General features: G+C 38.4%; 1 protein-coding gene across 1 annotated transcript in view; it reads left to right on the top strand.

Moving 5' to 3' along the window:
- Positions 1-12,445, top strand: part of LOC134654758 (neurobeachin-like) — a 336,665-nt gene that overhangs the window by 316,095 nt on the left and 8,125 nt on the right. The window contains exons 41-44 of the mRNA XM_063510228.1: positions 5,052-5,164; positions 5,886-6,026; positions 9,744-9,863; positions 11,111-11,330. Of these exons, the coding sequence (XP_063366298.1) occupies positions 5,052-5,164; positions 5,886-6,026; positions 9,744-9,863; positions 11,111-11,330 (594 nt within the window). The remainder of the gene's footprint in view (positions 1-5,051; positions 5,165-5,885; positions 6,027-9,743; positions 9,864-11,110; positions 11,331-12,445) is intronic.

A 12,445-nucleotide genomic window follows, 5' to 3' on the forward strand; every position in this document is an offset into this window, starting at 1 on the left:
ATACGAGTTTGCAAAGTTTCGCGCATTTTTCGCAACACCGTCACGGTAATTCTGAAACTCACTTTCACTTTTAACTTCTATTAAAATATCTCCCGTCTTGTGAACGTGTGCGAAAGTTGGCAGGCTGTTGACGAATGGCCCGTGGGAGCCACGACAATTGGCTACTTATTGTTGATGCACCGCGCGGCCATCCTTACGCTTAATCGTTATCAGAGGCCAAAGTGTACGCATCGCGGCCTGTCATAAACAGGATATTTTAACAATAAACAGATGTCACATGACGGCGCGACAAACACCCATTTTCTTCTGTATTACGAGTACGTGTCGATTTGATAGCGAGTGTCCGAGACTGTATCAAGGAACTGTTGCCACGTGAACGTCGAGCGTACACTCTCTGCTGGACCTAACATTACTCAACAGCTTCAGTTTCAACATATTGTTAGTGGTTGAATTCACGTGCATCTGAACTCATGCTGTCGTAATATTTAGCTAGGAAACTGAAGAAATGTAAAGTAATGCAATAGAATAACGCTTATCTTTGTCAATATGTTGCAGTTGATGAGGTAATAGTTACATACTTCACATTATACGCCTGATTGTATTAAGAACCGATTAGCTCTGGACGATACACGTTTTATATATTGAATAGGTACTTTTTTATCTTAACATGTATGAAATTGAAAGATATGTGGACGTCGAATAGAATGGAAATTTTTGTTTTAAGAATGTATTACTGTCTCGGCATTTTAAACTTAAACTTGATAAAACCAACGAATTTTAAAAGTCATGACCAGGCGGATAATTAAGATCTTAAGGCCAAAAATAAAACTGCTTTTTTAGCGAAAAATCAGTGTCAAGACGATTAAGAGAAATCAGTTGTAAAATGTCATTACCATAGCTCATAGCGCCCCATGTCAAGGGACTCTTGAAGGATGAATTGCGCGAACGTTTCGCAATTGGCAGCTGTAGGTACCGGTCAGTGCGAAAATGATCTAAATCGCAGTGAAACTAATAATGGATAAGGCTGTTTTAGTAATGTGATCGAGTTATAGTAGTGACAATGGTGAATGGGGTCGTGACGAACTCGACCGAGCAGAAACAGACCTGATGAAACTGTGATACAAATTTTTACGCCATCTAACGACGATTTAGATTATTTTAGATAATGATCTGTTTACTCCCAAAATATGTCATTATTTGTATGTAAAGAAAATGCACAATTTGTACTTCCAAACATAAAATAGAATCCAAAACAGACAACCCTTTTTTTTTTTATTTTAGACCCGTCCATTCTTTTTCTTGTTCCTACGTTTAAGGTTTTTCCGACACGTTTCTGGACACGAGATGGTGGGGAAAGAAAAAAACAATGCAACGACTACTTAGCGTAGCCGTAATTCAATTGTTTGCAAGTTGTGTCCGCGAAGGCGTGACTGTGAGTGACCCATACCTAGAAGAAAATTGAGACTTTATGTCAGGACTGAGTTTTTGAAGTGAAAACTTCTTCAGCGGCGCTGGGCACTTTTTGAGGTGGGGAAAAAATGATAAACTCGAGACAGCGTAAGGCGATCACGTGACCGTAAGGGGCGTAAGGCGATCACGTGACCGTAAGCCCCGTAAGGTGGCCACTCATAATTTAAATGGCATTTAAATCAATAAAGAAAAACTCAATGTTATTTGACATTTAGGTTGCGGACTCCTTTTCAAGACTCTTTACCTATTGTTCAAATAATTAATAGTTCTCTAAAGTTCAAATAATGGCAGTATGTAAATAAACATGTCAATGAAAAAGTGTGATCTTATTTGAGAATGTTAATAATATATAATAAATAAATAGAATACCTCCGCTAAACGTATGTATCGTGTTACCGAGCGTCGGTAACATAGTGAGGTGAGTTTTCACTTCTATCGGCACTCCCGGAGTGCAACCGTTGTTGCTTGTTTTCTTACAAATTTCAAACTAAAACGAAAAATACTTCTAAAAAGTGTTTAAAAGACACCTATTTTAGTCATTAATCATTTCCTTTAAGTTATTAAAGCTAAAGAGAATGATTTTATATGAAAAAAAATCCAAATTTCTGAAAACCCGATGTCCAATCTGAAAATTTCAGTCCATCATTTGGTAAATAATACACTTTCATACCTTTACTTATAAATGAACCATTGGGGTAGGTATAGGTCTGCCTTTTTAAAAAAATTGTAAAATTTGACTCTTAAATGAATATGCAGCAGAATATAAGAAGTTGATACATCAAGTAAATAGTCCAGGAAGCTTGTAATATATAATTAGAGTAACCTACAGTACCACCTCCTATAGTCCGCGTGCCCGAGTTACAAACACAGCAATAAATCACAATTCTTGTCTATTATAGTATTTGTTTACCTCCCTTATCAGTTCACAGTCAATAGTGGTACCTAATTGATTGGTGACAACCTGACAACAGTTCACTATAGCCCATTACTCTAACTGGCGCAAAGATTCTTATAAAATATCAAAATATACCTACTGCAATTGTCATAACTGTGTGCAGATACACATATAAATATGTGCAGTCAACCAATTTGATTCCTAGGTCACTATAGATCCTTGTCACTTTAACTACTAGATAAGTGACGTAACGTCACTCAATAAGCACTGTCGTGGAAGATAAACAAATTGATTCATTATGACATGGTTCTATAGTGGTCTAGTCTAGGAATCCAATTGGTTAACTGTTCATACGTTAATAATATAGCTATGTACATTATTAAGTATTGATATTTAAATAATTAACCATTACAGCTACAATCGTTACAGAATAGTTATTTTCGATACAAGTGCGAAAAAGAGGAAATTCGAAACGAGTGGCGATAAATTAAAACACGACCGAAGGGAGTGTTTTAAATCGACACGAGTTGCGAATTACCTATTAGCATGTGTATCGTACAACGTTTTACAGTACTTATGGCCCTTTAAACATTTGACATCGCACGAAAAGTGCTATTATACGCACTAGTGCGGGAAAATGTCAGATGTGTTAGATGGTGTGTTAGACACAGTGGTTAGATGGTTATCCATTAATTACTGGGCACCCTGTATATGTATGTTTACATTCAGTTTGCTTAATCTGCTGATTTAGAATAAGGTTTATTATTGTAGATTATCAGTGAATTATAATTTATCTCTTTGTATAATTATTTATTATGAATACAATTTCAACGATCGTATTTTATTATGCCTAAGTGCTACCTATTACAGCATCACTGTATACAATGTAGGTAATATACGTCAAAGTAAAGAGACTAGGTACATAATATATTGACCAACTAAGCGAAGAGTATTTTAGATTAGTGCATACTTTTTTACATATGAACGTAGATTATTTATGTCCTTATTCCTTAATTCAAATGGAAGAAGCCAATATCCGATCGTTTTCATCATGAGGATGAAATTTCATTGCCATCAGTCTTTTGTTTTTCGGGTTCCGTACCCAAAGGGTAAAAAACGGGACCCTATTACTAAGACTTCACTGTCCGTCCGTCCGTCTGTCACCAGGCTGTATCTCATGAACCGCGATAGCTAGACAGTTGTAATTTTCACAAATGATGTATCTCTGTTGCCGCTATAACAACAAATACTAAAACTAAAATAAAATAAATATTTAAGGGGGCTCCCATACAACAAACACGATTTTTTTGCCCTATTTTTTGTTGATGGTGCGGAACCCTCCGTGCGCGAGTCCGGCTCGCACTTGGCTGGTTTTTACTCGTATTACAAGATGACAAGTGGCAACAACATCGCTCAAATCCCACTGCGCCTCAGTATCGTCTTTCTTTCGTCCTTTTGGATTGTGAGCTCTGGTGGAACAAACATTTAGAGGACATATGTTATAATAACGTCTAGATAAGCCACAAGCTGACACTTTATGTTTACGTTAGCGACTGCGTTAGCTCGATAGCATTCCCTCTCTATCGCACCAATATATCAGTGGGAGCACTGGGAGCAACGTCAAATGCCAATTCGTGGTACGGCTTTTTGTCCACGATTTCGTCTACGTAGGTAACCTATTGTCATTTACTTAGAATTTAGAATTAACACGTTTACTATTTTCTACTTTATTCAGAAGTAGATTTCAACTTCTTCATGTAGACAGCTCTACAAAATTTGAATTTGTTCGAAATTTAAGTCTTATTTTCAACGGTTAAAGGGGCCCACTGATGATCAGTCCGCCGGACGATCTCGGCCTGTCAGTTGTTCGGAACTGTCACCTTTTCCCTTTAACTGACAGGCCTTTATCGTCCGGCGGACTGTTAATCAGTGGGCCCCTATAGGCTAAGCATATTCCAGCATATAAATAAGTAAAGGTACCGTTATACGAATATATTGTTAATATCGAGCCAGTAACCTAGGCGATAGTGATCCTGAGCACTTAATTACGATAATCAAACAGATATGTTACACTCTGAAAAGGTAAACTAGTCGTGATAATTCGTGACACTGAGATATTGCCAGTCAGGCCTTTAGATAATCTTGCAGTTTCCGCCATTGCGCGTGCACACATCGTTACTATAGTCACTTCCTGGGGGTGTCATATTGTATGTCACTGGATCTAACTCGTGCGTAATCAGAAAACTTATTTATTAAATACATGGGAAAACTAAGAATAATATTCGTCGTCTGGAATTTGGGTCAGTGACCTTCTGATATGCCATATTGCCATAATTGCCAAAGCAGTTTCTGTCAACCGTCAAAGTCAACTAAGCTAAAACTGTAGGTACCGCAAAAAACGTTCTCAAGAGCTTGTAACTTGTAATACAAGCGGATGTCACTTTTTGACTGCTTTTGTTAGAAAAGGACTTCCACTTGTATTACAAGTTACAAGCTTTTGAGAAACGGGCCCCAGTTGGTAATGTACATTTTTCTTTTTTTTTACATTAGGACATTAGGTTGTATGAAAATATTGCACGGTAGGCATGTGCAATTTCACTACGCTCTTGTTCAGACAACTAACGCAGACACACATTCACATTATATCGAGGTTTCACTATTATAAAGACTGTACTGTTGTTCCCAGGTCGGACGTACAACGATTTGAACCAGTACCCCGTGTTCCCGTGGGTCCTAACCAACTACGAAAGCGAGGAGCTCGACCTCAGTCAGCCCTCAAACTACAGAGACTTGTCTAAGGTATACTTTCCTGGTACATTAAACTTCAAACGCCTACTTAAAAATGTTTACTGCGAAATCCTTTAAAGGGATAAGCTTTATTAATTTTACTTGACCCAAGAACGACAATAAAATATCTACGAAAGGAGAAAGTAATTGATTCCATGCATGCTGACATTGCTGACATTGCTGACTTAGTCACAAAACCTGCAGTCTTCGATCTATTATACAGTGTGTAAATCCAATACGGGCGAATATTTAAATGGTGGTTAGCATAGGACCTAAAAAGTATATTGAGATAGATTTTACTTAGAAATGCATTGAAAATTATAACCATACAAAATAATTCGGCCCGCAATGTAATACACCACACACGTTACGGGATACGAGCTTTTTAAAGTAACTGTCAACGCTTGTTGGCAGTTACTATGAAAAGCTCGTATCTCGTAATGTCATTATCATCTTGTTTCTTAATGTTTACAGTACATTGCTGCTCGGTACATGTGGAAAAAATTAATCACGGGGTCATAATTAAGTGTAACTTAAAAAAACATCTTAATTAATGATAAGACAGGTAAATTCTATATCTGGTTTAATTTATTGCCCGTATTTGACTTACACACTGTATAGTTAAATTTTAACGTAAGTACTATTCGTTTATTAAAATCACGTACTTATACCAAAGGAGACATCAATATCAAGGAAATATCAAATAAATGACATGTATTTTTGTGAATCACAGCCAATCGGCGCTTTGAATCCGAGTCGGCGCGCGTACTTCGAAGAGCGCTACAACACATGGGAGCACGAATCTACGCCGCCGTTCCACTACGGCACGCACTACTCCACCGCCGCCTTCGTGCTCAACTGGCTCGTGCGAATCGTAAGTACTCCTTCACGACAGACCATCATTACAGCAATGAATCCGAGTCGGCGTACTTCGAAGAGCCCTACAACACATTGGAGCATGAACGCCACTAACGCTAACGCCGCTAACGCTAACGCCGCTTTCGTGCTAAACTGCCTCGTGCGAATTGTAAGTAGGTACTCCTTTATGATTTTAGTACGAAAGACCATCATTATAAGTAGCAACCGACGCGCTGAATTCGAGTCGACGTGCTGCGCAGTTAGAAGAACGCTGCAATCTACAATACATGTGGCATTTTGAAAACACGGCGCCTCTCCAGTACAACACACTTTACAACAGCGTGAACCGCTATTTCCTCTTCATGTGTATTTTTTATGGAAGGCTATCGTTATAGCCATCGGCACTACGTTGAATTGAATCCAAGTCGGCGCGCGTACTTCGAATACTTGTAACGCTGCGAGTCTACGTTACCATTCTCTATTCGTCTGATATGGGAACTACAAATTAACAATGCATAATGTAATTAATAATGCAAACAATTAAACAATTGATTTTGACTCAGACGACTCAGTTATTACAAACTTGCTTATCGGACAAACATGATAACAGACTAAATTCCACTATTCTTAATGAGCACTGATTACTCAAGACATAGCCGCTTTCTTAAAATCGGCCATGGCCAAATTTTATCCCCCGACTAGGTAAATTTTGATGTCGCTTAACCTAAACTAGCCCCTATTGCATGTATGATAATTATGAATTTGGTGGAATATTCATTACATACTGGAGTGCGGATAAGTCTAGGACCTAGTTTCTATGTACCGAGCTTAGTTGATAGAGCGCCGCCGCACAAACATCTCAGATCGGGTCTCACCAGAATTTCCGACTTTTCTCTTTATTCTTTAATTCAAACATTAATATCGCTGTGGATAAGACATGGCAATTTTAATAATATGTCATAAAGTTGGCAATATAATGAGTTAGAAATTAAAAATTAAAAAAACCCCCGACTATAAGATTGTAAGAGCTGATGATCTTCAAACGGCTGAACAGATTTTCATGAAACATGGCTAAGAAAATTCGGGATAAAATTATCTATGACATAAATAAACCTAAACGGTTCATCCGTTTGGGAGCTACGATACCACAGACAGACACGTTAAACTTATACCACCGCTCTCTTTTTGCGTCGGGGGTTAAAAATAATATCTAACGGATCTTTACTTAGGTACAATATAAAATATATATCTCTTCATACCTCTGCACGAACGTGATATTTACCCAACATGTTATTCTCATGATCACGAATCTTACATCCATCGTATCCCGACTATATTTACTTTATTAGTCTGTTTGTATGCACGTGCAGCAAATTAAGTGTCAGATTGACTCATTAGGAGCACTTGGAGGGCCATTAGGGCGGCAGTAAAATTAAAAGCAGTACCTATATTGTCATTAAAACGCGAGCACGGGCTCATTGAATCATCTGACGTACCATTTTAACGCGGGCCTGGAGATTCATAACCACTATTAATAATTGGAGACCAATTTGATACTACTTACTTACTTAGCTTTTCAGTAACGATTGTAATGACACTCTTGGATCTGATTTACGACATTACACTTCGACGCCCTGCGTTTAGTTGGGATTGAAATGCGTCGCGTGGCAAGCCGTGATGAATGCAATGGTGTTTTGTGACTTTCGTGATGAACACGCCATCATTATGCGGAAGATTTCGTTGTCCATACCTTTACTCAAATGTTGCATCTTATTCTGGGGCCCGTTTCTCAAAAGCTAATGTAATACAAGCGGATGTCACTTTTGTTTGACAGCTTTTGTTAGAAAGGGACTTCCAATAGTATTACAAGTTACAAGCTTCAGAGAAACGGGCTCCTAATCGTTCAACGGAATTTTTGAAGCCCGAATTGCCTTTTTGCGAACTAGATTCAAGACTCATATGTTACGTGTGTTGCATTAGTTGCATAATAATAGCTCGAGCGCATTTAGATGCAACATGGATGAGTATTAATCATCATGTAGCAGTTATGAGCAAAATTACCGGCAATAATGTCCGCCATCTATCGCTTCGTGATACTCCGTTGAACATAGCTTATTGACCTTTCGTAAGCCTTATTACTATGCTGTAAGGTATAAAATAGGTCAGTTAAATGTGTTAGAGTTGTACAAATAGGGATCCTATTACGGGAAATTGATTAGTATGGTTCGTGGAGAAGAATAAGTGCTATGTTGGGAAATGTTATGTATACTATAATCACTGGGCCGTATAATTGAGATATTCTAGATTCTAGATTACCTGCATATGTATGAAATCGGTTGGTTTTAACGCCAGTTTTAGTCTTCTTCTTCTTCCTCGCGTTATCCCCGCATTTTGCCACGGCTCATAGGGAACCTGGGGTCCGTTTGACAACTATTTTTAGTATTTACTGATTATTTACTTATAAAATAAATAAATTAGTGTGTCTATGCTGTATCACGATACTTGAGGAAGAAGTAAGGGCCGGATAAAGCAAATATTTAGAGCGGGAGTTAATTATGTGGACACAATAAGCAAACAAAACAACGATTAATCGGTGTCGCCTATTCAGGATTTATATACCACCTACACGAGAATATATTTTGGGAGATGTTAATTATACACATTATGGATGGATTTTTACCTTTTATGGCTGGGCCTTAGGAACTTAACTACCTACTTCTAGTCACAAAGACCTCACAAACTCTGGCACATCTCCAAACCCACCACGAAGGTTATAATCGCTCACAACCCCACAAGCACAACCGAGTTAACATTCAATCAAATATGAACCTTTTTACAACGTATTAAGAGCTTTACCAGCCGATAAATAAGCTGATGTTGTATATGATGCATCTTCTAAGAACAATAGTGTATATTCCGAGGATCAAAGAGTGGTCGTAGTGAATTAACGAATGCATCGCCGTGATGAGATGTCGGAATAATTTTGATCGCGAGAGATACGCGTCGAGGCAGCTGCGCGTGCGTCGATTTTTGGATTTCTCGTTTTATACGTGTCTCTTTCACTCAGGCCATTCACGAAATAAGAGTGAAGGATATAGTGAGTTAAGTGGTCGATTTATGGACTTTATAGTAGATTAAAGGCGAACGGAAAAAGGCAATAGAAATACATACAATAAAATGAGCGGAGATGGAGATGTTGTTTTGTGACTGTAGCTGAAGGTGCAACAGCTTTTTTTTTAATAATAATAGCTATAACGATTTTATTACAAGCTTCTTCGGGTCAAATCTTGCAAGTTACATTAGATTAGAGATTCCACTGAAACTTCACATAAGTTATAAGTTGGGTGACAATGCAATATTATGGTACTATCGAGCTGTTCTGATGATGGACACAAGATGTGGCCATGGAACTCTGTGATAAAACAACGCAACCTAATTGTGATTGGGTTTGTTACAATCTCGATGAGTAGTAGTTGCCTGTTGAAAGAAAAGTAGTCAGCGACAGCTGTATCAAAAAATATTTTGTCAAAAAAAATATTTGTAATGAGTTCCTGATATAATGGCGATTTGGCACTGTTGCACGCGCCATTTTCATGGAGTAAGTTCTGTTGTAGGTATCTGTAAGATGTGGGTAGTACCCTCTTATATTTTAATAAATCAGTTGCTGTCAAGGACTCGCGGTGTTTCATTGAATACTACAAGTTCCTAACTAACTTGTATTGTTGTCTCGCAGGAGCCGATGACAACGATGTTCCTGGCGCTGCAGGGGGGCAAGTTCGACCACCCCAACCGGCTCTTCTCCTCCATCGCCATGTCCTGGAAGAACTGCCAGCGGGACACCTCCGATGTCAAGGTTAGTAAATACCTACCTTACTTTAATAACCTATAGGTACACACAAATCAGAACAACCCGGAGTTGTGAGCTGCTGAAATGAAATAAGTTTTCCCTTATAATATCTGCATGCCACTACGCTTCTACTGACTTGGCTTTATCAAGCGTTTGGTTGTCTTTACGTAATTGTATTTGGGTATCTTCAGGAATGTACCGATTCCCAAAGCGGACTGGCTACGATACACAAGTCTACGATCCGACCAAAAAGTTTGTACAGAATTCCGTCTAGATTTTACGTAATTATTACTGCAACAATACAACAATAATTCAATATGATAACTTGTGTAAATATTAAATTAAGACAAAGTTCTTGGGTCATATGTTCCCTTTCGTGCGGCTTTCTGTAGGTAGTCTCCTATGATCACCTATTTTACTCTGTAATATATGGTTACATTTTGATTTGTAAATATGGTAACTCTCCAATCGTGAGGTGTATCCGTGGTTAGAGTCTGGGCGGAAAGAGAAGAGTCGTGGAATGTATTGGGCCCCATAGCACAGACTCTACCTTATTTTCTATAAAAAGTATCAAGTGGATATCAAATAAATGCATCGATTACCGCGCGCAGCGAAGCGCGAGTTTGCGTAACCTGCCATCAAGTGAGGATGGGTTACACGAGTAACACGAGGCTCGAGTCAGCGCTGTAACTCGACGATCCACAGTCCAAGTGCAGTGAAGACATAATGATGCTCTTATGTTAAACATAAGACGCTTATTTACTGCGTAATCGGTGAATATAGACAAACATCTGCGCTGTTAGATGCAATTTTAATCTGTGTGCTGTTTTCAATTACTCTTTGATTACGCTACCTTGGCACAGATCTGTGCTTGATAGTTCAGTATTTGTAACATGTGTGGCAAAGTAATAAGAGATCAAACTTTTGCAGTTGATGATGTTAACCACAATCTTATGTCCACACACCAATTTTGACTAGAATAGGGACCGTGCACGTTCTAGGTTCTACTATCTTGTGGCCTAAATTAGAAACTTAAACTTGACATTTACACTTTGCGCCAATAAACAACGCATACTGCAGTCACCGATATACTGAACTCAGTATAAAAATCTATCGAACATTTTTTAAGACTTGAATAACTTTTTTTTATTTGGATTTGTGAAGCGTAAATACAAACCCCTGCTACAAAATGTCTTATTAGATTTAGTTATTAGGTTAGGAGTCTGTAATATTGTCTGCCTTGTTTACTTCAGGAGCTGATCCCAGAGCTGTTCTTCCTGCCCGAGATGCTCGTAAACAGCGCAGGCTACCGGCTCGGCCTGCCCGACTCACCGTCAGGAGACGTCATCCTGCCACCCTGGGCGTCGTCAGCCGAGGAGTTTGTGCGGATCAACCGAATGGCTCTTGAGTCCGAGTTTGTGTCCTGCCAGCTGCATCAGTGGATTGACCTCATCTTCGGATACAAGCAGAGAGGTATGGTACCTTGGTAAATCTGGAAACTGCTTAGAGCTTCTACTGAAATTCGTGTAGATTAACGGCATAGGATTACAATCAGTATTTCGTACGTGTTACAGCAGTGAATTAATCTGACCTACTCTTTGGATGCAAGCAAAAAATTATATGCCGCTCTGTTGCTTACACTTTTTTGTTTAGATCAGATAAGTATGACTAAAGTTATGCAACGTATAAACGCTGCACAATTTGATCCACACTTAAAATAGAATACATTTTTTTACCTCTGAAATTACGCAACATTATTGTTTACACTTTTTGCTTAGTAATTAGTAAGATAGTTCAAGCCATTGAACCATATCGACTGTTTTATGATGTTTTATCGACAAATTGGGTTAGTCATAGCTACAAGAGGACACACAAATAAGATGGGATCCGATTTACGTGGAACTAAATAGTAATTAAACACTAAACAGTCAATCAGACAAAAACAGTAATTAGGTACCGGAACAAAACAACTTACTGTCTTTTTACGGAAATTCTAGTCGGTAGAGCGGAAGCACTAGTCATAAATGTGACTAATACTTAGGACGAAGTACGAACGAGTTCATTCACCATGAAACTCCTTACGAATAGAATAAAAAGTATCTACCTAGTTCCGGTCGCGACCGATCTATTACGGTATCTATACTTTTCGCAACTTCGATAAATGATTTCGCAACTCCGATGTTTCATTAGACAAATTTTCATATAGCCGAAAGTGTTTTTTTAACCATTATGTTGTCTAAACTTTGTAAAATACCTGGTGTAGAAGCCATTAAGTTAGGTCAGGCTTTTTTGTGACCCTCCCGAAAATCCACCGAAAATCGGAGTTTTTGAAAAAACGCGCGCATGCAAATGAAATTTTGGCAGATGAAATATCGGACAAAAATCAATGTCAGCGTAAAATACCCTTGACGATTCGATCCTTTAAGATATGCCGAGCCCACAAATGCTAGTTCTAAGTGGTGTGGTGTGTCTAGGTAGGTAGGTATGTGGACTTCATAATCGTAAAATTATACACAGGATAATGTCTTTAGTCTTTAGTAGTATAGTTTTTGACACTACTAGGTATCAATTTTTTTTTTTCTTTTCTC

The sequence above is a fragment of the Cydia amplana genome, chromosome 15, assembly GCF_948474715.1.
Source record: "Cydia amplana chromosome 15, ilCydAmpl1.1, whole genome shotgun sequence".
Taxonomy (NCBI): Eukaryota; Metazoa; Arthropoda; class Insecta; order Lepidoptera; family Tortricidae; genus Cydia; species Cydia amplana.